Below are 26,517 nucleotides of genomic sequence, written 5' to 3'. Positions count from 1 at the left end.
GGATCCTGTGGAACTAGAGTTACAGATGGCTGTGAGCCACTAAGTGGGTACTGGGAACAGAACATAGGTTCAGTGCTCTTAATTGCTGAGGCACCTACTTCTCCAGCCCTTATTTTACTATCCTTAATAATCTAATTCTTTGGCTGATAAATAAGAAGCCAAAGATGTCTTTTTATTGTATATATATATATGTGTGTGTGTTCGTCTGTGTGAGTGAATGCTATGTGTGTGCCGGAGCACATACAAGGAGGACAGAAGAGTCAAATCCACTGCCCCTGCAGTTACACGCAGTTGTGAGCCACCCAACATGGTGCTGGGAATCGAACCTGGGTCTTCTGGGAAGTAGCAAGTACTTTGAACTGCTGAGCCATCTCTGGCTCTTGCAGAGTCTCTGACACGGACTTGTGACTGGCAGCAATGCGTCAATACTGTTCCAGCAGCTGTGGTGGCACCTGTGCACTCTGGAGGCATGCGGCAGGTCTAAGGGAGCTTGGGTTGGACAGGACCTTTCAACAACAACAACAAAACCCCCAAAGTCCTTCAACAGATATGACTGGGACCACATGTAACGACTGGGTGCACACTTGGCTATGAGGCACATACACTACAGTTAGTTAGTTCTTACTGGTATGTAAAATTATATTATTGTTATTCAGTGAGAAGTTCTCTTTTGGAGGGATATACCTTCTCTTTGTGATTATGGAAAATACTGCAATGCAGAGGGAAAGGCAGAGAAGGAAGGCACGCACACCTGCAACCCCAGGACTTGGGCGGGGGGAATACAGGCAGTTGGATCTCTGTGAGTTCAAGGCCAGTGCGGTCTGCATAGCAAGCTCCAGGCTACCCAGGTTATCATATCCATATTCTTTTAATGTCTGGCATCATAATAAGAGTTTGTGAATGAAAATGCCTACTTGTAACAATTTCCAGACATTTATATATAAATGAAAAAAAAATTCCTTCTTTTAAAAAACATCTGCTAAAGACATGTGTGCTGTGCATGAAATTATTTCTCTATTATAATGAATTAATTGAAACTAAAGCCATCAGGGGCTGGAGAGATGACTCAGCAGCGGAATGCTTGCTGCTCTTCCAGTATCCACATGAGGTGACTCACATCCACCTCAGCTTTCGGCCTCTTGGGCACCCCCAACCCCAGGCCCAACACCCATGATATTCATACCCAAAATGAAAATAAAAAACAGAAGTAAGCATAAGGAAGACAGAGAGCTTAGGAAGCAGTGAGCTCAAAAGGCTGTGGGTGCCTTGTGTCCCCACTGTCTGGTAGTCACACGAGTCCTCTCTAGCCACTGTGCTTTCTAGACTACAAGAGAGCTTATTGCCAAGCTGTCTAGAGCCTAAGGTCACATTACTCATTACTATTCAAACAGTCTGATCCCTTCAGTCATCTCTCCTGAAGAGTAAACATCTCCTCCATCATTCTGGCTCCTCTTTCAGGCTCTTGCAATGCTGTCAGTGGCCCCACCCCCTAAGGCCAATCATCGAGCAACCAACTCTGGGAGTGGAGAGAGGCACAGTGTCATGTGACTAGACCAGAGTTCAATCAGTTGTGGCTTTCTCTCCTGTTGCAACCCTCGGGCCCCAATTAGACTTCCCTCCCTCCTCTCTTTGATAAGACAAAAGACAGAGATCAGGGTCACAAATGAAGAGCTGGCAGCCCCACACCCATCTCTTCAGGTATGGCAGCCGGGGGAAGTTGATTCCATCCAAGACTCCACTCTGGCACTTGAGTGTCCATCTCAACTTAACCACCATGCCTTCCTTAAGAAGGTACAGAAGTACAGAATGCCACCATGGAACTGTATCAGCATGAGAAGGCACATGAATCGCCAGACTAAAATACCCCAGACGACTAATAGTGCAAAGCACAATGTGCAGTGACAGCACTTGTCAGTCTCTGAAGCATCACTGGCATGTGAGCCGCTGTATCTGCTCCAACTGCCACGCCCTCCTGTGCTATTACCCGCAGTGTTCCCATCAGCCTGGCTATGGACACGAGTTTGAAAGGTTCCGCCCTCTTTGAAACTTTGGGGGACTTCTAATAGAAAAACGGTTATTAACAAGTAAATTCATTTTTTTTGTGGTCTCATACATGGTCTAGCTTTAGGAGACCTGCTTTTCAGAGGTATAAAATATTCCATTGATTGCTGTCCTAACGAAATGTAAATTCAGCCAAGTGTGATTTAGTGTGAAGCAGAAAGCATAAGAGGCAAGCACAGGGAGCCCACTCAGCAGCTGCTGCCTATGATCTGCCCTGGGGCCAATCAAGGCTCGGCTACTCAGACACTCTGCAGCTCTGTTCCTCTCAATACAGGGACCTACCAACGTTAACCACCCCTGCTGCCTACTAGGGTCTCAGTAATTAAAGCAAGCCTTTCATAAAGAAGAAGAAATCAGTTATTTCATGGATTACAATGCTTCTTTTTACCAGTACAAGTTTGCAAATGTTTTTTGGGAAGGTTGATTTACAACAGTACATGATACTTTTCCAAGATTCAAAGAGGCCATGAGCCATCTGCAAAGAATGTGACACTTCAAGTACCCAGGGGAACGACAACACTGTGAACCTGTGAACCTGCAGACAGAACCCTTGTCCGAGCCATCAGTCCAGCCTTCGGGAGGCTGCCCACAGAAGAAAAGGACAAAGTCCGTGCAGGGGCTGCTCAACCTCACTGACACCACACAGGAAAACGTAAGTCCCCGATGTCTGCTACCCTCTCTACACTTTTAAACTAAAGAAGAAAATGTTTTATTTGAGATTTAAATAGAGAGGAAGCAACTTGGCCACCCTCCAGTCTGAATGTGACCTTTAGTCCTCCAAACCTTTTTGCCCTCAGAGCTGCTTCCTGGTTTCTGTCTAATCAAAGGCACTGATTTGTTTCCTGCTGAGAGTATATCAGCCGGCTGTCCAAGAGTTAAACTCTATTTCTCATCCAGTCGGTACGTAATCTGCTTACCTAGGACTGTGGTCCGTGTGAAAGTCAATCAGACAGTGTATGACACGAACCAACACACACCGTGGGAATGCTACATCAAACTAGTCAGTGTGTGTGTGTGTGTGTGTGTGTGTGTGTGTGTGTATTTCTGCATGTACCTTGCAATTCTGACACCGTCTTGGAGGCCAGATACAGAGGTACAGCAATACTGAGGCAGAGACAGGGGCATCTAGGAGTTCCTGGTCAAGCCAGTCAGAACCACATGGTGAGATCCTGTTTCAAAAACGAACAGTGTTTTCCCAATTTTCAAGTACTTTACAACTCAATCACTATGTTGTACAGACGTCTCTACAATGTATCCGGTAAAGTCAGCCTTATTCACAACTCTCTCTTGTGCAAACCCTGAAAGGGAACACACAGGATGTGGGAGACAGTGAGCAGCACCTCACAGGGGGGTGCGCTTGCAGCCTCGGGAGAGCTACCAAGGCCAGCCTACCAAGGCTTTAGAGCCACCCTCCTGAAGCTTCTGATACTGCAGGCCGGCACTGTACCTGAGCAGAGCTGGAACACACCCCCATGTCTCACAAGCTTCTGCAGTGAACTGAAGAACAACGTGCTCTGGGACTTACACGTTACAGTAACAGTTCCACTACATAGAGACCTGCATGGAAATGGCTACACACTATACCATGGCGACATTATCAATATAAAGCACCTAAGGTAACTTGGAAAGTCCATTTAAATTAAAACATACTTTCTCAAAGAACTCTTGCTTTAAGAAAAATTTGGAGCCAGACAGTGGTGGTGCATGCCTTTAATCCCAGCACTCAGGACAGAAGCAGACAGATCTCTGAGTTTGAATCTAGCCTCATCTACAGAAAGTTCCAGGACAGCCAGGGCTACACAGAGAAACCCTGTCTCAAGCTAACCACCACCTCCCATCCCCCACCAAAAAAAAAATTACAACGAATTTTATGAATTTGAACAAAAAAAAACTTATAGAAATGTAAAATCTGTTGACTCGGGAGGGTTAGGATCAACTCCATGCCTTGTGCACACCAGGCAAGTGCTCTACCACTGCATTCTGTCCCTAGCTGTAAAATTTACTTTAAAATTTTAATTTACTGTTTGAGTGTTTTCAAATGGGTCTCACTATGTAGTACTGGCTGGCCTACTACTAACTATGAAATAACCTAGGCTGGCATTGGTCTCAGCCTCCAGAGTGCTGAGATTTCAAGGGTGCAGCACCACGCCTGGCTTATGCTTTGCGTTTTGAGGGGCTGTAGAGACAGCTCTGTGCTTAAGAGCATTGGTTGTTCATGACCACAGAGGGAACACAGATATCTTCTGGCCTCTGCAGGCATCAGGATGTTCACAATGTACAAATATACATACTAGTAAAACATTCACACACATAAAATAAACATCTGTCTGTGTGTGTGTGTGTGCACACACGCACGCACTCACTCGCGTGTGCCGGATGCGGTGGGGTACAACTCTACTCCAGCACTTATAAGGCAGAGTGAGTTTGAGGCTAACCTGGTCTACATATCATATTCTAGGCCAGCCAACCTCTCCCAAAACAAAACAAAACAAGTTTTCTGAAATGTATCTACTTCTCAGCATATATTCCTTATAATCTTTGCAAATTCTGCCATTTCTTATTTCTCAAATGTCTGTTCTCTTAGGTCCCCTCTCCTTTTATTAAAATGAGGACAGGGTCTTACTCTGTGGCTGGCCTCCGACTCTCAGTCTTCAGGCTCAACCACAGGAGTGTTAGGATTAGAGAGGCATGGACCATCGCACCTGGCACTTTCCTTAGAACTCTCCTTTGTTCTAGTCTCCCATGGAGTAAATGTATTCACTTTCATACTTTTAACCACTTTAGATACACCGTGCTCAAGGGTGGACTGCCCTCTGAAGTTGGACTCACAGGCACAGGGCCAGACCTTCTCCTCTCTTCCTTTCCCTATTTTGTAGTGCTAGAAATCAAACCCAAGGCACTCTAGGCACACTCTGGTCCCACAGTGATCTCATGGTTTTATTGTGAGACGAGGTTTCACTGTGTAGCTCTGGCTGGACTTGAACTCCTGATCCCCCTGCCTCTATTCCCAAATCTCGGAGTTACAGGTGTGTGCTACCACACCTGGTTCCCAGGTTTCTTGTCCTCAGAGATCCTTCAGTCCACGGGGATGCAGAAGCTGCTAATGAAAGAGAGATTAAGGCTAGAGACAAATTCACACTGGTTCATCACGGTTCTGAATTCTAGGAGGAGAGGTAAAGGCAGAAGGGTGAAGGCCTCATCTCTTCCTAAAACTCAACTCTTCCCCCAGCTTCTGCCTATCATTTGTTCTGGGCCAGAAAGGATGGCTCTTCACCAAAGGTAGGCTATCCACAGAAACAAGAGACAGAAATCACATCTGATCACCATGAGCAAGATACAGTAATCAAAGTATGAAACCTAAGCACACTTTAACCCAGCACTGCAAGTGAAGCCAACCTGCCCAGCACGTCAGAGGAAGCAGGCTGATGACGCTACGTACTTACCCTCTGGGCTCTTCTTCAAGACCCCGTCCTTTCTGGACTTTAATCCACTGCTCTAGCTGTTGCATTGAATTCGTTCTCTGAATGACTCGGTCGGCCTCTGTGGCTAGGGGCCCTGCATTTGGGTGACTCCCACCCCGGACATCTGCCAAGCTGACATTCACCGCTTTGCCGTCAGAACTATTCACATTGATGGGTCTGTAGTGTACATTCTGAGGTGGGCAGTCTGGCCCGCTTTCATATTCTGATAGCAGGGAGTTCAACTTCACACTGTTAATTTTTGTTAATGGTCTATCTTGCCCGTCCTTCTGAAATCCGTATCTTTCAGCTTCTAAGGCCCTTTTTTCTTCAATTTTGCTGATTTCCTTATTCTTCTGATGGTTTTGGACCTCGGGTCTAATGAGAACTCTGTGGTTGGGAATGTTATTGGTTTCTTTGGTTGATGCACTGTCAGTTGTAATCTTGTCCACTCTGAAAGCAGAGGAGAGAGCACAGTCAGTAAATGGGACAGGTGTCTAGCCCAGGCGAGTAACTTTCCTGAGGGCAGGCAACAAAGGAACAGGCAGAGCACAAGCTGCCGCAGGCAGAGCCTCGGAATCACCGCATTACCATGCAGGCTACTACTAGAATGCAGGAGAACACTGCTAGGCAAAACCACCAAGACAAATGCACCGTGCCTCTGTCTGCAAACCCAGTAAACGCTGTCTCTTACCATTAATGGTTAAACCACAGCCCACTTAAAGCAGCCAGCAACTGAAATAACAATGTGGCTCTCAGTCATGAAGGTCAGCTCATCATGAGACACTCATGAGCCTGGCGGTGGAAGCTGCTGCAACAGGAAATTATAGTCTGATGCCACCAAAGAGCTGACCCCAATGAGACGCAAGAGGACCTGTGTGCCTCGGAGTGATGTCACCATGTTGCCCAGGTTGGCCTCACACTTCAAGTGATCCTTTGTCTCTGCCTCTCAGGTGTTGTGGCTGCTGACATTACAGGTCTGAGACATCAGACCCAGATCGCACAGTTTAGGAGCTCTCAGGGCCAAGCTGTTCATGCTCAGTGCACAGCTTTTGTTCTTTCCTTTAAAAAACAAATGATCTCACTATGTAGGCTTGGCTAGGCTGGAACTCACCGACATTGTTTGCTTCTGCCTGGGATTCAAGGCATGTCCTACCAAGCCCAGGGTCAGTGGGCATCTTCACTTGCTAACTGCATCTCTGGGCAAGGTTCAGCAGCTTTACACTGTAAGCTTTTTGGTAGATAGAGTACCTTCAGCAATGTCAGAGGCCTGTCTGACAACCAAAGGACAACTGCCTGCTTATACTGCTTTTACTGCTGGTCAACTGTTTCTGGGCTGCCGAGTTCACTACTCAGTTGCTAGAGCTTTTTCTGATGAGAGGCTGTATTTCTGAGCCAATCCTATCTAGGCTTTTATAAAATCAAGGTGAGTGTCTGAACCCACATAAACTTGTCAAGATCACTGCACTCATCATGAACTAACAGATGTGGTCTGCCTCCTGCATCAGCACACCATGGTACTACTGAGACCCCAAGGGCTACGGTACTGTTAAGTTCTATAACATGTGGAGAACATACATATCACATGTCTGTAAGTTAAGAAATATAGATTCCATAGACACTCTGGCACGGAGCTCCAGCAAGAGTGAAAAGATAAGCGCCTTCATTTGGAGTGAAATAGCAGAGACCTAAGTCACACGGCTAGATCAGATACAACAGCAGACACGGGTGGCATGGGGTAGGGTGGGGTGGACCACACTGACAGCCTGTGGGGCTTCTTCCCTTCAAAAAGGAAGCCACTGCGAAACTGACACCTAGGAAAAGTTCAATGAAGTCTTCATGAAGGGGTTGTTTAGCACTATCCTTAGAAATGTAAACTAAGTTCAGTAAATTACAGCTACTGTTTTAGACAATTGTAATGTTTTCTCCAAATACTTATCACTGAAGAAACATAAGTATGTAATGACTTTTTTTTTTTTTAAATGGAACAAAACTGACTCAGAAAACCATGAGAGCATAAACCACAAGAAATGCATCTGATTTAGGAAAGCGATGCTTAGGTCATGACAGCAGAGAAGCTGGAAACGCGTGACCACTAAGAAAAATGGTAGGTTCTTCAAAATCAAGAAACAGAACTGCCACCTGAAGACATGTGTGGACATGTAACTCCAGTGTGATGTGTAGGGTCAGGAGTTTAAGGCCATCCTTCAGTTTATAGTAAGTTTGAGGCCAGTCAGGGTTACATGACAGTTGGACTAAAAACCAAAACAACCAACCAACAAACAAAAATATACTAAAACAAAAAAGAAGAAAAAATTATGATCTAGCAATCCTACCACTGAGAATCCATCCAATTAGTATGGTGAGGAGATTCCTACACCTATATGCTTATTATATCACAGCAGACAATAAAAGCCAAGATATAAGATGTATACATCAATAGATAGATAGAGGTTTTGTAATACACACACACTAATACACACACACACACACACACACACACACACACACTAATACACACACACACACACACACAGAGACTACAGTCATATGAATATCCCAGAGATCATTATGTTAGTGAAATAAGTCTAATCTAGAAATATATCCTCTCATTTACATGTAGAATCTAGAAATCTGACCTCCAAAAAGCAAAACAGAGTAGTAGTTTGCAGAGGCAGGGGAGGGATGGGGGAGAAGAGTGCAGAGAGAGGATAGATAATTAGTATAGCTGAATAGAAGACATTTCTTCCATCATAACAGCATTGTAAGGCAACTATAGTTGATAATGGTTTTTCAAATAACTAGTCTAGATTTTTAATACCCTCAGAAAAAAGAAATGATCAAAGTCTGAGATGACAGCTCTGCTAATTACCCCAATCAGATCACTACACAGTATATGCATGTGAAATGTCCCATGTATAATTACTTTATATATAGGAATATGTGAAATTACTGTACATCAAGTGACAATAGAAACATTGGGTTGGAGGTTTGGTTTAGTCACAGAGATGGTTATGTGCCTAGCATGATCATGGGCTAGAAGCCTAGCATACACACACAAAGAGAAAAACACTGAGGATTGAGAGAGAGAGAGAGAGAGAGAGAGAGAGAGAGAGAGAGAGAGAGAGAGAGAGAGAGTGAGTGAGTGAGTTCAGTGGTTCAGGAACTTGTGGATCTTGCAGAGGACCCAGGTTCAGTACCCAGCACCCACATGGAAGCTCCTAACTGTGCAATTCTAGTTCTAGGAGGATCAGATGCCTTCTCTGGCATCCATGAGCACTAGGGGCATACACAGCATACAGACATACATGCAGGTAAACACCCACAACCTGTTTAAAAGTCAGAAAACACAATGAGGCTGTACAAGACGAAACTATGTGCACAGAAATGGAAATTATTCAGAGAAAGTGTATTAGAACTAGATTGTAAGAATGCTAACAACTATCTATGTTCCAGGGCACTAAAACATTGCAGTTTCTGAGCGAAATCCTTTATGAATTTAGAAGAGCTGAGTTTTAAAACCCAGGCTGTGGGGAGTGGGTGAAGGCTTGAGTGAACGTGAACTGTCTGACATGAGCTGGCCACATCACTGACAAAGGCCTTCCTCTGGTCAAGTGAGACTCTTGATAGTGTGTTCGAGTACGAGTGTTTACGAATGACTGACCAGTAGGTGCAGAGACTAGCAGGTGCCACTCCTTGCTCGCAGATGTCCCCAGCCTGAGGCCTCTTACTGACACTAACTCTTCTGCTCTGTGCTGCACATAATAAACTTGGTGCCACTCCACGAGTGGACACACTGGAGCCCGGCTTTTCTGTGAGTGTCTGTCTGTCCTTTCTTCACTTCCTACCTACCCTGGTGGCGTTTCTGGACCCCAGCCTTGCATGGCTTGGTCATGGATGTACCCTACCCTGGTGGCGTTTCTGGACCCCAGCCTTGCATGGCTTGGTCATGGATGTAGCCGGTGGTTGAGTACTTACCTAACATAGAAGGAAAACCCGTCTTCCCCAAACATGGTTATTTTATCTCCAAAAGTGATATGCCCTGCTATCTGTCTAAGTATCTGGGCCACAAAGCAAAGGGGTCCCACTACTTTTATCAAACAAACAAAACATCTCACTGCATTTATGAAATTTAAAAATAAGATACTTTCAATATTGAATGCCTAAACATAGCGGGATAGGACAAAAATGCCAATAGCTAAGAGTAGAAGAAAGTGAGGCAAGTCTATGCTCTGACAGGGGCTGCTAACTCCAGGCTGAGTTTGGTGGCCCTACTCAGTAACTGCTGGCTAAGAGGAGACACTACAACACAACTGGCTCTACATGGTTATGGGGACACAGAATAGTCACTCACTCTTGTCATCTTGTACTATGAGTTGATATGTGTAACTACTGTATCTTTTTAAACGTATATGGCCATTTTGCCTGCATGTATACAGTGCCTTTGGAGGCCAGAGAGGGCACCAGATCCCATGAAACTGGAGTCACAGATGGTTGTGAGCATCCCTGTGGGTGCTGGGAATCAAACCCAAGGTTTCTGGAAAGCAGGCACTGCTCTTAATCGTGGAACTATCTCAAACCCCACATTTTTATGTGTGGTTTTAATGAATCTATATTACTTTTTGGTCATAGATTTCATTGAACAGCCTAGGTCTGGCCTGAACTCATGATTCCCATGCTTCCAAGTCTCAGGTGCTAAAATTACAGGGGTGCCCTGCACAGCTGGCTCCAGCTTTTACAGCTGTAAATTGAACAAACAACAACAACAAAAAAGGCAATAAGTTAAAAATGAGAAAAATATAATACAGAAATTACTTGAAAATAAAATTCCCTAGAAGCTTTACTTAAAGATAAATTTACTTAGATTTTCATTATTTTAAGTATAGATGAAAGAGAAGCCAGGTTATAATCCAGTCTCTGTTTTTCTCTCGACTTAGTACTGCATGTGGGTGTACACGATACATGTGAGTCCAAGTGACTCCCTCATCAAATTATTACTTATTATTACTTTGTTTGTTTTCTCTGCCTAGCACCAGCTGTCCTGAAACTTGCCTTGTAGACCAGGCTATTCTGAAACTTGGGAGATTTTCCTTCCTTGTCTCCCAAGAGCTGGGATTGAAAGTGTGTGTCACCAAGTGGAACTCTGTCTTACTTATTATCAGTGTGTGCATTTTCATGATATGCATGTGGGGACACACAAGTCACTGTGTGCGTGTGGAAGTCAGAGGACAACACTCCCCCGACCCCCTCCATGGGTTCTGAAGACTTGGTTCAGACCATCCATTTTTTGAGACAAATACTTTTATTCACTTCAAACATGCACCCATCCTAGCCTTGAACACTTAACTACCCACTGCTCTACCATCCAAGTGCTGGGATCAGCTGCCCCAAGGACTAGGACTATGGCTGGCGGCTAGCAGAGCTAGCATTGATGGCCCACGCCTTTAATCCTCGTACTCAGGAGGCAGAGGCAGGGACATCTCTGTTTCAAGGCCAGCCTGGTCTACAGAGTGAGTTCCAGGACAGACAGGGCTACACAGAGAGACTTTGTCTTGGGGAAGGGGTGGGGGTGGGAGGGCGAGTACAAGTATCTTATAAAGGCTCAATTCAGTCTTTCAGACAACATGTCAAAAGACTATTAATGGGCTGGCGAGGTGGCTCAGTAGGTAAAAGCACTGACTGCTCTTCCAAAGGTCCTGAGTTCAAATCCCAGCAACCACATGGTGGCTCACAACCACCCGTAATAAGATCTGATGACCTCTTCTGGTGCATCTGAAGTAAGCTACAGTGTACTTATGTATAATAATAAATGAATCTTTGGATCAGAGCAAGCAGGGACTGAGCGGGGGTTGATTGGAGAAAGTGGGGCTGACCTGAGCAAGCCGGGTTGACAAGAGTGAGCAGAGGTCCTAAAAAATTCAATTCCCAACAACCACATGAAGACTCACAACCATCTGTACAGCTACAGTGTACTCATATACATAAAATAAATAAATCAATCTTAAAAAAAGACTATAAATGTACACTGAAGTAGTATGCTCAAAATGCCATGGGGCTTGGTCTCTAAGTGGGACACTCACACACACACATACTAAAAAGATGGGGAAAACCTTTAGATGTGCAAGTTTGCAGTTATACAAAATGTGAACTTAATTATCACTGGCTAGAAACAAATTTAACTACATTATAAATCTTCAAATTATAGGACTTTTTAAGAAGTGTATTCCTCAGCCCTTGGGAGGCGGAGGCAGAGGCAGAGGCAGGTGTACTGTCTGTTCAAAGCTATTTGGTAAGCACACTGAGTTCCAGAACAGCAAGAACTCCATAGAGAACCCTCTGCCCTGACTCAAAAGTGCAGTCATTCAACCTCTACTGCTGTAGTTTGAGAAATGTATTTTTTCTGATTAGGTCTGTTTCCTTTTGAGACAGGGTTTGTGACATAGCCCAGGCTGTCTTTGAGCTTGAGACTCTTCTGTGCAGGAATGCTCCGACTGTAAGTGTGTACCTTGGGCCAGAGATAGCTCAGTGGGTCAAGATGCTGAGTGTGATTACTGGCAACCATGTAGGGGAAGGAAAAGAGCTGACTCCTGAAAGTTGCCCTCTTACCTCCATATAGACACTGTAGCATGTATACACACACACACACACACACACACACACACACACACACACACACACACACACACACACACACAAAATGGCGTGCCAGAATGTCTAGTAGACTAATTCTCATTATAACATGGCCTGTTATCTTCAAGCAGGGAAGAAAATAAAGAACTCTAGGATCAGTTTTCATTAGTGCGACTGTATTAAAGGAAAGGCACAACTCGTCAAGAAGTAGCTAATTTAGAAATTATTTAAATTTTCTGGAATTATTAATAATTGGAATTAACCAGATAATATTAATAAAAATAAAGCTCACCAGAATTTCTTATTGTTTATTTATTTACTTCCCAAATACCAATACAATATAAAAACACAATGAAATTAACTGCATGAAATTAAATTCTATGATTTGGGATCTTTAAAAACAAAACCAAAATAAAACGAAAAAACAAAAACAAACAAACAAACAAAAAAACCAACCCAAGCTCTTCCATGAAGCACATAAATCTATGTAGCTTTAAGGTAATAAAAAGATGTACTCACCGGAAATTAAAGGTAATTCTGTAAGAAGAAAGAACATTCAGTTTGAATGTGAGGATTCTAGAGTCACCCAGAGTAGTGACAGTGAAAATGACGGGAGAAGGAGGGGACAGGAGTGCAGGTGGGGTCGTCACCTGACCCAGCACCCCAGGCCAGGCGGGCAGGAGGGCCGGCCTGGGCGGCGAGAGAACATGCATGATGAAAGGCATTTGAAGGCAGGAGTGAGCCAAGGCGGGAGGCACTGCCGCTTCCCTAGGCTGTACCTTTTCACAGGTTCTGTCTGCACCAGAGCAGCATCTAACATGGCCTTCATCCACAGCTCCATCTCCTTTCCTGTATCGGTGCAGAAATAATAGGTCCGCATGTTTGGGTGGGCTGCCTGAGTGAAAACAACAGCGTCACTCTCCATGAGCTGCGCCCTGAAAAAGAGAGGGAAAGTCCACCCTCGTCGGATCATTGTACGAGATTTCCAAGGAAGCGCTTTGTCCTTTACCTAACGCACAGGCATGACTTAGAGAGAGTACACACTCTGAGTGCATCCTCTGAATGCTTCTCCAATTGCGTGTGTCTACCTCAAAGGTACAAAGCCTATGCTCGGAGCACCTCAGACCTCTGCGGGTCTCCACCCACTCGGCTCTCACCACCCTGATTTACTGCACAGGCACAGTACTTGGGAGGCTGGGGCATTAGTTTGAGGCCAGCCTGGACTACTTGGTGAATTCTAGTACAATGTGATCCAGAGTGGAGACCCGGTGGTTTCAAAATGCAAAACAGCACAACACAAAAGCAGGGTATGCAGAAGAGCAACACAACAACAAAACTGAAAAGCCACAGCAAGCATCCCCACCACCCACCCCCATGGCAAGGCCCTCAGCTTTAAAAGCCGATGCTGTCCATGCCTTTCATAGATGCCGCGTGGACACTTAGGGATAAGTGAGCCCAATGCCATTTCCTTCTAGGCTTCCAAGTTACCATGCAAACACCTGTAGTTTGTGAGGATGGGAAGGGCCAGTGCACTGTTCTTTTTATCAGAACATCAGAAGGAAAAGAAAATAAAGGTGCTGGCGAGCCTGCTACTGTGGGAGAGCATTCCATGTAGCAGATAACAAAAATAGGCACTTGGTCAGAGAGGGCTGGCGCCAGGAATGAGCAGTCTCCATTTCCATTGAAATATTCTGTGGTGGTTTCCCATTAGACGCCCAGAGACTTGGCTAAATGAACAAAGGCTGCTGGGGCATAAGAGAATGTGAGGAGGGTGTGGAGCAGGGCGTGGCCAAGCTCTGAACTAGAGCTTTCCATCTGGCATCATGCCCCCCATGCCACGATCCTGCTGCGTCCTCAAGGTCAGGCGTCATGGCTTTAGGATGCACACACAGTCCTCAGGCACACTCATCCATCTCTGTACTGTCACAGCTGACAAACCTCCACGGTGACGTCAGAGACAACTGTGGAAACAGCCTAGACAAAGCTAAAGTCCTCTGCTCTTAAAATGATTAGTAGTCCCTGGACTCTTGGAAAAATAGATGAACACTGCCCATATCTGTGATCAGTGAAAGGACTGTGCTGCTGGGGAGAAGATCCTGGGCCTGCCCTGAGACAACTCAACAAAGCCACTCACTTGGCCGCCCCCATTAGTGAGTTCAGAAAGCATCAAGTTCCTACTTACCATGCCGACAGGAGCAGACTCAACATCAAGAAATGCAGTCATACAGCTCGGAATTTAGGTGAAATACCACAAAAGAAAAGTTGAAACAGTGATTACTACTGTTACAGGCAAAAGACACAACAAATCAAACTCATATCACAGAAAATCTATACCAAGTGCAGTGGCCGCTTTTATTGCTATTTTAACACTGCAGATTGTTAAACATTTCTCTTTAACTGACTTCTCTTTTAGCTTCACGGTGAATCCCAATGCAACATATTCTTAGCAAAAGGCCCGCACTAGGTGGGATCCGAGCATTGTGTACTTGAGAATCTCTTTAAGGCTATCCCAAAGAGTCTGCGAACATGTCATAATGAAGAGCTATGGCTTCCAATACTCTTCCCAAATATTTCATCTGAGGAAATAATAACTGAGAACAGAGATCTACAGCCATCCATGAATTCATTGTGCCATGCTAGTACGTGCTTCCTAAAAGGACAGTAACATCGCTAACCCTTATGCTCTATTTTTGAATTTTACTTTATGTGCATGAGTGTTTTGCCTGCATGTGTGTCTGTGACAGAAGAGGGCACTGGATTCTTTGGTATTGGAGTCACAGTTGTGAGCTCTATGTGGCACTGGCAATTAAACCCAGGTTCTCCAGAAGAGCAGTTAGTGCTCTGGACCACTGAACCATCTCTCTAGCACCACCAAAACACTTTAGATGCACACATGGCTACTGGGAGTTCTTTTGTACAATAGTTTATGGGTCAGTATCTGTTCTTTAAAGCTTCAAACACTGCACGCACGTTTCCTTACCTTAAAAGCATATTTGCGATTGATGTGGTCCTCAGCAGTGAGCATGGCTATCTGAAAACTAGGCAACAGGATACTTCCCAAAATACCCTCCTCCTTCTCATCTAAAAGAGAAGTTAGTGTCGGTCAGACTCTCTGTTCTTCGGGAATTTTTGCCACCTGTCCCAAGTCCCAACACACTCCATGCTCTAGTTGTTCACACTGCTTGCTCCCTGTCCTCCTGGACTGGCAATTTCTTTTTTTTTTTTTTTAATTCATTTATTGATTATATGCAAGTACACTGTAGCTGTCCTCAGACACTCCAGAAGAGGGAGTCAGATCTTGTTACAGATGGTTGTGAGCCACCATGTGGTTGCTGGGATTTGAACTCCTGACCTTCGGAAGAGCAGTCGGGTGCTCTTACCCACTGAGCCATCTCACCAGCCCGGACTGGCAATTTCTATGAGGAGAGTTAGAGAGGTAGGAGGAGCAGGTATCCAAGGACGTTCACATGAACAAGTCTCCATCTACGGCCCGAGAACTGTACAATTTCAGAGCAGTGGAGCTCTATGCTTGTCCTTACAAGACCCATAGTGAAACTGAGGGCTTGAGTGACAGACCTCCAAAGCAAGCACATAAACCACACTGAGGAAGATGACCCAACAGTCATCCTTTTGTAGCCTTGGCTGTCCTGGACTCACCCTGGAGATCTGCCTGCCTCTGGTGTACTGGGATCAAGCTTGCCAGGGCCAGGCTCTGTGCTCTGTCTTACACATTTCTGTGGTGTAAGCACTTGCTGCATGAGCTGAGCTCCAGCTCCAGGACCCAGGAGGTGGGAGGAGAAGCGAATCCGATCAGTGCTCACACATTTGCTGTGTCATGGCACTCAACACATCTGCTGCGACATCGGCATGCCTACCCCCACATCACACACGCAGGTCATTAATAAATAAAACATGCACCTTTCAGAAGCAAAACCATTACAAAGATTTGGTATTTTTTGTTATAAATTATTATGAAATTTTTATTTTAGAAATAAACTAGGAATAGTAAACATTTTCTTGTTTCAGGTTATACTCAAAAATTGTCAATAAATGTACTGGAAAAGGAGGAATACAGACAACTATTCCCCAAGAGCAGGAAACTCAATGACAAAAATTACACAGTAAAAATTACATGCTGGCTAATGTCTGGAGACAAAATGAAATTTTATAGGCTTGGTAAATTCTGATTTAGCAGTACTCCTCAACTACAGTTTCCTGGGCAGTGAACTGGTGAAAACAATTCTAGTAACTCTGCATTTAGAAGGTGGTGGGCAGTGCTGGGCAGTGGTGGCATACGCCTTTAATCCCAGCACTTGGGAGGCAGAGGCAGGTGGATTTCTGAGTTCCAGGCCAGCCTGGTCTACAGAGTGAGTTCCAGGACAGCCAGGGCTACACAGAGAAACCCTGTCTTGAAAAAAAGGAAGGTTAATACACATGTTAGCACTTTGGCAGGTGACCACAGAACCTTGCCACATATTTTGCATAATCCAATTGTCAATTACAATGTGCAAACAGAGAGGGGGTTGTTGGGTAGAATGCAGGGCTAGAAGCTGCCTGCATTTGCTCTCATTAAGAAAAGTCATCTAGGGGCTGGAGAGATGGCTTAGTGGGTAAGAGCACTGACTGCTCTTCCAGAGGTCCTGAGTTCAATTCCCAGCAACCACATGGTAGCTCACAGCCATCTGTAATAAATAAATATTTAAAAAAGAAAAGAAAAGTTACCTAGGACACAATAGACTACCGTAGAGAAATAAAGAGAAAAAGCTAGGACAATTCCCAGGAAAGAGGAAACCTGCCTCAGCTCCAGCTGGGAGCGTTAAGTAGCAGCCTCGCCCAGCAGACCGTGTTAGCTCCTCTGAGTGGTCCTGTGACTCAAGTCTCAAGAGAAGGCTGGAGAATAAGCAGATTCCCAAGTAAACTCAAAAGAAATAACCAAACTACAGCATCTACACATCACAACTCAGACAGAGGAGCAAGTTAGAAAAGCCAGAGATCACAAGAGCACACCCAAAACCAAGACAGTGACACAGGTAAATGCTGGGTGAGTTCAGAGTTAGTAACATTCATCTATGACGTCAAAGATGATGAGACAAGAAAGTGGATAAACTCATTCTAAGACTCAGGGATACAGTCAGTGATACAGAGAAATCATCAGGAATGAAGGACACCAGCTGCGACAGTCAAGCATCAACACTGACCTCAAACGTGTGGTTTCAAACTATTTCACTGGGAAGGCTGGCTCCCATTTTGAAGGCCGGTGTTAAAGAGCTGCCCCTATGATCTCTTGTACCTACACTGTGGCTTTAGGACTCGGGCCTTATGTGTAGACAGTCTGTTTTATAAGCGGTATAAGGGTCCAGGTTCATCCCTTTGCATACGAGTACCCAGTTTTCTGTTTTATGTACTTAATGGTGTCCTCAGTGTCCTTGCCAGAACTTAACTGACTATATTTGTTCAGTTTTATTTCTTGGCTACCACTTTTGTTCCAAAGCTCCGTTTTTATGCCAGTGCACTGCTCTTGATTACTATAACTTCTGATGTAAATTTAAATAAAAAAATGCTTTGGTTAAAAAAAAAATCCCATGAGGTAGGAGTTAAGAAAAAAAGATGATGCTCTTGCTCTCTTACCTCTTATTCCCTTGCTCCCTTGCTCCCCCTCTCTTCCCCCCATTCCATGTAGCCATGCCACCTTCAACTCTCTACACTTCTCCCTTTCTGTCTTTCTATAATAAACGCCTTAAAACCAAAAACCAACAACAAAAACCCAAAAAACAAAAGATAACAATAACAACCAAAAACAAAAACAACAACAACAACAACAAAAACCCAACAAAGCAGAGAGAAACTAATTATAGCAGAAAAGTCTTGAAATCTAGAGAAAGAAAGGGATTTCAAACAAAAGCAGAATTTGAGTTCCAGGTGGATATCGCCAGAGGAAACTTTGTCCGTGTGTAATTCATAGCTAAGACGGAAAAGCACAAAATAAAGGGAGGCAGTTACACCAACCCCCTACCCATGCAAGCACGAGAGCAGCAACAGCTTCTAACAGCAGTCCTAAGTGCCAGAAAGCACAAAACACATACTCAAGCCATCCAAGTTAGACAACTGTGTACTACAAAGGTATCTTTCAAAATGATGCCGAACTCGATCCGTCTAACTACGGTCCCACGGGGATCTGATGACCTCATGTGACTCTGTGGTCAACAGGCACACACGTGAGACATACATGAGCAAGTAAACATTCATACCCATGAAAGAAATACATGTAAAGGAAGAAAGTTAAAAATTGATGGAGGAAGGATAGATCAAAACAAGCCTAAGTTAAGATATATCATTCATGACCAGTTGAAGGAATACTATATACAGATGAAGAAGGAAGTCTTAAGCCAAGAACAAAGGAAAGCATACATTTCTTTATTCAGGGATATTCGTCCTTTTCGACTGAGCATGCAGCTTCGGGAGGGACGCACATGGAGCAATGAGGGAGGAAGGGGACACTTGCCTAGCCAGCCAGATCAGCCCAATCAACCTTGGAGAACAATGGGGTGACAGATGTCACAGCCAGATTGCCCTCACATCCAAGAATACATTTCCTGAGAGGAATAAATGAACAATTAAAAGCTAGGAAGGAAACCACACAATCCAAGAGTCAACTACCAATCTCCTAGTACAATACTGGAGAAACAAAAGCACAAACAACTGACTGAATAAGATTCACACTGTCTGTTGTCTCTAGATGGACAGTCAAAGGATGGAAGTCAATCTATCAAGAAATGAAGTCGAAAATAAGATAGTATAGCTCTTCTGATACCCAATAAAGTAGGATTTCAGATAAAAATCAAAAGAGAAATAGAAAGCCAACTCCACAGAACCAAGAAGACATAACAGGGCCAGAGAGAGATGGCTCAGTAGTTAAGAGCACTTGCTATGTTTGGAGAGGAGCCAGGTTTGGTTCCCAGCACCCACACGTGGTAGCTGACAACTGTCTGTAACTTCAGTTTCAGGGGATCTGATGCCCTCTTCTGCCTTCCTTGGGCACCAGGCCCACATCTGGTATACGTGTAGGTAAACCTTCATATACATAAAAGTATGTGCATCTTTTAAAACTACAACAACAACAAAAAAAATACATACATATCAAATGTTGGGGCTGCAAATACTGACAAGCATATAAGGGCCCAGGTCCCAGCAGAGTGATGGTGGGAGATTATTGTCATGCTCCAATCTATATACCCAGCTCATATTGTGTAATTCTTATGTGCAAAGAAAAGCCATAAATTCTTAATAACAAGTTGGTAGTGTAATCCTTCCCCCAATGTTGTTCAAGCCACCATGTGGTTGCTGGGAGTTGAACTCAGGACCTCTAGAAGATCAGTCAGTGCTCTTAACCACTGAGTCTTCTCTCCAGCCCCAACAACTCCAATAACATAATTAATAATAAGCGATAATTTCCAATCAGGTTTTAAAGGAGAGATTGTCCTTGAGAGAGAAGTGTATCAGTGCAGCCTGCTTTCTTCCACAGGCCCCACAGTTCAAGTGTGACACTGAGAATGTGTTGGACTTCCATGTCAAGGCTTTTATTAATTAGTTCAACATGGTAGCATTAGCCTACCACGCACCAAGAATCTGAAGCTAGCCTAGGCAACTCAATAAGAGCTCATCCTAATAACTTTCTTTTTTTTTTTTTTTTAAAAGTGTGAACCAACATGATTAGCAGTTTTGTTTTGTTTTAAGATTTATTTATTTATTTATTTAATGTATACAAGTACACTGTAGCTGTCTTCAGACACACCAGAAGAGGGCATCGGATCCCATTACAGATGGCTGTGAGCCACCATGTGGCTGCTGGGAATTGAACTCAGGACCACTGGAAGAGCAGCCAGTGCTCTTACCTGCTGAGCCATCTCGCCAGCCCCCCTAATAACTTTCTAATAATAAGAAAAACCACAAAGACTCTTTCATGGCTATCTAGGAGAATGAAGGGGTTTATTTACTCACTAATCCCCACATTTCTTCAGTGTTGATAGTTAAGAGCCTGGTACGTATCTTTCACATAATCTTTTCCATGTTTTCAGGATATAATGATCATTGATTTTCAGTACTCAGGGGAGGAAAGAAGTACAAATTCAAGGCCAGCCTGGACTAAGCCAGACCGTCTCAAATAAACAGAAATGAATAACTCTAATATATGATTGTATATCACACACACACACATACATTTATATTCACAATTCATGTTTTTCATTTTCCAATCCACCATAACAGCTCCTGACATTATACTCACTTATATAAAGCCATATCTATGGGTAATCCATAAACTCATAGCTAGATGTGACAAAACAAACACATAAACCCTTAGCTGGCAGTGATGACCGTGTCTATAATCCTGGACACTAGAAGGCTGAGGCAGATTCTAGCACCAGGCAAGCTCAGGTGCAGAGAGATGTGCAATCTCTACAGAGGTGCGGCCAGCCAAGGACTCTGTTAGGCACTGAGCTCAGAGACAGCGTAACTGAGTGATGACTCCTAAGCTCTTCGCACAAAGCACATCAGAATACAGAATCAGGCTAGTCTTCATCTAGGCGTGCTAGTCCACACCTTTAATACCAGTACTTGAAAGGTAAAAGTAGGCAGATCTCTGTGAATTCAAGACCAGCCTGATCTACACTGTGAGTTCCAGGCCAGGGCCACACTGTAAGACTTTGTCTCTAGTCAGCCTGGAGCCTTCTCTTGTCTTCTGCCATACTCTAGGAACCCTGAGCCTTGGGTCAGCAAAGAGAGGTTTTTCTGATATTATTTGTTCACTGTAAACAGTAAAAGCACTACTCATGTCTTTCCTCTGAGGACACAGCCCAAGCTTAGCAGTTGTAAAGTGTGGCAGGCAGGCAGGCAGGCAGTCATGGACTCACCTCGGTAATAGAAAAGGCAAAGGTCAGAGAGCACAAACCAGCGCTTCTTCCACAGCTTCATGCCGGTGCTGTCCTGCATGGGGTAACACAGTGAAGACACTTATGACATGCACGTAACACAGCCCCACTGAAGGCTGAGCCGAGCTTCTTCCTTGCACAGCCAGGGGACCAGAGCATCAAAAGGCTGACTGTTCCTACCACAGAGTCACGAGGAGCTTCTGAAGATGTAGACATGCAGTTCCTGACTCCATTATAGTGCTTATACATATGAAAATGTCACAGGATTCTGCATAAATAAGTAAAACTGTTATATGCTGACTAAACAAGGTTTAAAACAAAAACTCTAGGGGCTCATGTTAATTAAGGTGGCCCAAGTAGACTGTTCCATGAAAGAGTCCTATGACAAAGGGAGAGGATGAAGCAGCTTCCATTCTGTCTTCTGAGCACGTGAGCTTGTGAGAAGAGTAGGATGGAAGCATGCAGTGGTGCAAACTCAGTCTGCTAACCAGACTCAGTGCGTTAGCCACCAATAACAGCACAGATGTGCACTGAGATGGTTTCTAACCTAAGATGATACAAAACATGTGAGTGAGAAACCTTCACAGGAAAATAGTGAACAAAGTCCTTCTTCCACCTGCACTTAGGGTGCACTCAGCCTCCCTCTAACACTAAGACATCAACTTCATGAAACTATCAGCTGCAGACAAGATCACCCTCAGAATAAAATTACTTTCCCCACATTCAATAAGCAAGAATGCTAGAGAAAACTGGATGCCCTCAAAATGCCAGACTTGTTTAAATGTCTACATTAATACTTCTTAATATCTTTCTATTTAATTTAACAGTGACCTTAAAATCATAGAGATGAAATATAGGCAGAAAAAAAAAAAGTCCTAAACAGAAAATGTTTCTCTTTAAAATGAACAGCAATTCCAAGAGAGAAGCCACAAACCAAAGGGACGTGTGTGCATAAACATTCTATGACACTTTCGGTCTTAATTATATTCTTTCTTTGGAACAGACAGGAAAGCTACAAATATTTCTAAGGTCACATATCCATCCATCACTAAATGCTTACACATGTAACACTATTGCCATAACACCCCACATGTGAAAGCTAGAGACAAGATCTGCAGCTGTTGGTGAGAGCTCCAGTGGCCTCAACTGGGTTCATCCACAACAAACTACCCAAATATCTTTGAGTCATAATAGTAGGTAAGATGAACACGGAGTCTTCTTTACAAACTAGGCCTGCAGACAGACTTGAGTATGAACTTGAGGACAGCTCTCCTGTGATCCATGACTTCCGATGGGGAACAGCATCCCCAGAAGACTTCACAGCAAATTTACTCTGAGTTTTTGTTGTTGTTTGGTTGGTTTGGTGTTTTGTCTTTCTTTCCTTTCCTCCCTCCCTCCCTCCCTCCCTTCCTTCCTTTTCTTGAGACAGGGTTTCTCTCTGAGTAGTCCTGGCTGTTCTAGAACTCCCTCTGTAGACCAGGCTGGCTCCGAATTCACAGAGATCCACCCACCTTTGCCTCCTGAGTGCTGGGATTAAAGGTCCAGTGTTACCACACCTGAATAACTATATATTTTAACGAATGAATATTATTAGGTCCACCAAAAAAAAAAAAAAAAAAAAGATTACTAACCACAAAACAAGGAATCTGCAAGGTCACTAAGCCACTGCTGTAGTTAAGCAGTCTCTCCCTGGGTTTGGAGCTGGAGTTGAACCCAGGGCGGTCCTGAACTTTGTGGGTCTTTGCCTCTGCCTCCAGCATGGGCTACTGAACTTGGTTTAAGTGCTCTTAAATTCAGTGAACATGGGGTAACCACATATCTTGGGGACTCTACTGAGACGTATTAGCATCTGTGAGATGTACCAATGAGCAGGCTGGGTAAGTGGTGTGACTTCCTGGGAGGACAGGAAAAAGGCAGACAACAACAGACTGGATGCTGGGTGTCCTCTCAGTTTCTGCTTTCTAAACCCCTAGTCCCTAAACATGCTCGGTCATCAACTTCTCAGACGGAGGACTTCGAGCCGTCTCATCCAGGCATCTGCTCAGAGGACCTACCTGCTTATACAGCCAGCCACGCCGGACCACAGGTGCATTAGGGTTCCTTTTAATTGAATTGGACCTTTTCCCAAAATTATGAACCTTTTTGGAGGCCCGCGAGGTCTAAACATGAAAGAAGACAGACAGAACATGAACTATTAAGGGCTGGGGCTTTAACACTGTCTCCATTTTTACAGTTTTCATCTTTCTCCCGATTTCTCTGTTACTTGCAGGAAAATTTACAACTTCAGTTTTGCTGGCTTATTTCAAGTATAAGAATTCTTCACAAGGAAATGTGATTTCAAGACTACTATATTAATTTTCCATCTAAAAGTTTAGCTGATTCAACAGAATACCCATTCCCTCATACAAATATCTATAAAGTTTACAAAATTACTGAATATCTCACATCAAAATCTAAAAGAAATGTAGGTCATTACATTTTTATTAATTTATATTTGAAGCTATTATTTATGTTAATCACTGTCAATATAATTAGTACTATGCAATATTAAAAATGTAATTATTATTCTTTAATTCCAATTTCCAATCTATAATGAGTATTAGCAATAGATATAAACGACTACTTGTAACTAAGCAGCAGCAGCAGAATAACTCACCCTGCCCACAGGGCTCATGGGATGCACTGCATAATCTGAAGCCATGTTGTAATTGGAAGCTTCATTTATCATACTTATGGGTCGTTCCTTCTTGTCTTCGGACGTCATGGTTGCAACAGTCCTGAAAAAAATACCAATGCTGCAGCCAGCTGTGCATGTGAACTGCTTCAGACCAAGGCCTCCTCAGGCATAAAGGTGACCTTCTTTTAAATAGTTTGACTCTATGTACCATAAGGTAATAATACTTTAATGCTGTTGCCACTTTAAATAAATCTAACACTTTTACTTCTACTAATTCTAGCCTAACATGAGTGAGCATCATATTTAAATAGGCATTAATGTAGATATTGCAATTTTAACAAATTAAAAAAGAAAAATCAATTACAAAAGACTGAATAATGCAATGCCAATCACAAGGCCCGGAGCTCAGTCTTGTTTCACCAGCATGTGCATGTGTTCAATCTCTCTCTCTCTCTCTCTCTCTCTCTCTCTCTCTCTCTCTCTCTCTCTCTCACACACACACACACACACACACACACACACACAGAGTTAATCATTGTATAGTTAGAAATAACTAAAAGCTATGGATAGTTTTCCGATGGTACAGTAGGAAACAGAGGATGATAGCTACAAACAAGCAAGCAAACGTGCACAGCAGACAGTCAGCATCACAGCCCAACCTGAAGGCTGGGGAGCAGCTCGGTTCAGATGGACAGACAGTCTGCTGTTTCTTTAGCCTGACATCATCCTGAGCTCTAGAGCTGAGAGCCAGATTTTAGTTCTCATGAAACGGGTTCTAAAATGACACTCCTTAGGAAAGAATCTGAGCATGTTTCTCTGCAGTGGTACAGAGCTGACACTGTTGTCTGTGACCGCGCGTCCAGGTACAAGTGTTGAACTGCACTGTATTAGACAGTCCAGGTACAAGTGTTGAACTGCACTGTTAGACATGGGTTACAGCAATCCTCTGTAAACCTGCACTGAGTGCAGCGCATGAAGCACTCTACTTACTGATCATTCACAACAAAGATACAGTTGTCTTGGGATGGCTGTCCTGTAACCGGATGCTTGCAGGTCACTTTCCTTTCATTGTGGCTGAAAGAATAAAAGAAATAAATTATGTGTAGCTACGTCTACAACCATAAATGCTTTTCTAATAGTCTAGTAGCAAAGTACCTACTTTAAAATTCTGACATCAGAGTCACTGAACAAACATGTGTGAGTGCAGTTCACCGATACATACCATGAAGCTCAGCCCTTCACTAGGTCTGAAACTTCAGCTCTGTCTCCTCAGTATTTCTTAACAAAGCCCAGTCTGCTGGACCTGTTATTGCTATATCTAATATTTCACGGGTGAGACACAAGTCACATCTGCCAGTCTCCTTTAACTTGGGCCCAACTCTGGCACATTTCAGAGAGCAAACGCTAAGTCATATATAGGAGATATGCTAAACAGCACAGAGAAACCAGCAAAGTGAATTCCCATAAAGGTAAATAAGTAGAATATTTAAATTAAATTATCCTTTAGCAGTTCATACCTGTATATATTACATTCTGATCACACTCGCCAGCCCCAGCCTAACTCCCTTCTGTGCTGATAGACAGAGCTCTCTAACTTATACACACTTGTCCTTGTGGGAGAGGCAGCAGGCCCTGTGCTAAGTGGGTCCTGAGCATTGTCCTTGGCACAAAGGAGGGTAACTGATCCTGATCAAAGGTGGGCAGAGAAGACAATGCTTCCCAGCCCCTTTCCTCATTCTGCTAAAATGAGCCTCCTGCTTACCTGCAAACCTCATGCGGACACGAATTTGCCATTCTGTCTCATAGTTCATCAGGTTTGGTCTGTCCTGAATTAAAATATCCTCAGTTTTGCTACAATGTGTGTTTGGCAATGTCTTCTACAGATGTTAATACATTAGAAAATGAACTGAGCATGCACAAATCTATTTTTGCTTACACATTTTTTTGATCTGTGGAAAACCCTATTAATGTAGAAAACTGCATCTAGCAGACAGACATCAAAACTGGCAAACCAGACATCTTCATACATCTCCAATACTACATACCAGTTGCTTTTAGTTCATTAGCTATTTATGAAACACACCCATACTTGCCAATAATTCCTATGCTGGAGCCCTTCCCAAGATGCCCACTTCCTCAAACTGTAGTTCCCTTTCAAGGCAAGAATCCTATCAGCATCCTCTGCATTTATTTACTCATGTGTACAACTGTACCACCGGTTCCATGAGACTTCATCGTTATTCCTGTGCTACTAATACTAACTACAGTTTTATTTTCTTCTAATCCGTCTTCCCTGCCCACTCTGGGCTTGTCACTGCCTGATTTCCTCCCTCCCCGGTCTGTGTTCTGCAAGTTAGTGTGACGCTGTGCATGCCATGTGTGCGTGCATGCTGGGCTTCTAGTGACTTCTTGCTCTACTGTGCTCTACTTTATTATTCTGAGACAGTCTCTCTGAACCAGAGACTGGGCTAGCTGGTCAGCAAACTCTTCGAATCTGTCTTTCTCTGCCTCCTCAGCCATGTCCAGCACTTGCATGTGTTCTTTGGAACTCAGGTCCTCATGCACGGACAACCAATGCTCTTAGCTGCCAGCCCTTTCCTCAGCCTGAGCACATTCACACTCTGGGCTGCTGCTGAAGCTCCTCGGTGAAACACAAGCTTAGCATGGCTGAGGCTCTGGGCTTGATCCTTAGTCACCAGTCAAAAGCATGAAAGAAAACACAATTTGTCAAGAGACCTGTTGGTCTTCATGCATGAAAACAGAA

General features: G+C 43.8%; 1 protein-coding gene across 51 annotated transcripts in view; it reads right to left on the bottom strand.

Annotated features, from left to right (window-relative positions):
- Positions 1-26,517, bottom strand: part of Plekha5 (pleckstrin homology domain containing, family A member 5) — a 173,472-nt gene that overhangs the window by 47,419 nt on the left and 99,536 nt on the right. For 35 of the 51 annotated variants that reach the window (XR_003956147.1, XR_003956148.1, XR_001785082.1 and 32 more), the window contains 8 exons: positions 24,744-24,827; positions 23,733-23,853; positions 23,131-23,235; positions 21,059-21,131; positions 15,130-15,230; positions 12,929-13,044; positions 12,669-12,686; positions 5,505-5,972 (listed from right to left, as the gene is read on the bottom strand). Coding sequence is in view for 45 of the 51 variants with exons in the window: in XM_006506863.2 (XP_006506926.1) it covers positions 5,505-5,972; positions 12,669-12,686; positions 12,929-13,044; positions 15,130-15,230; positions 21,059-21,131; positions 23,131-23,235; positions 23,733-23,853; positions 24,744-24,827 (1,086 nt within the window). In the remaining 6 variants the exon portion in view is untranslated. Of the gene's footprint in view, positions 1-5,504; positions 5,973-12,668; positions 12,687-12,928; positions 13,085-14,331; positions 15,231-21,058; positions 21,132-23,130; positions 23,236-23,732; positions 23,854-24,743; positions 24,828-26,517 lie in introns of those variants that run through there. The other 16 variants (XM_006506860.2, XM_006506898.2, XM_006506875.2 and 13 more) reach the window with 9 other exon arrangements.

This window comes from Mus musculus, chromosome 6 (assembly GCF_000001635.26).
Source record: "Mus musculus strain C57BL/6J chromosome 6, GRCm38.p6 C57BL/6J".
Classification (NCBI taxonomy): Eukaryota; Metazoa; Chordata; class Mammalia; order Rodentia; family Muridae; genus Mus; species Mus musculus.
This window is presented reverse-complemented; position numbering and strand designations above follow the sequence as displayed.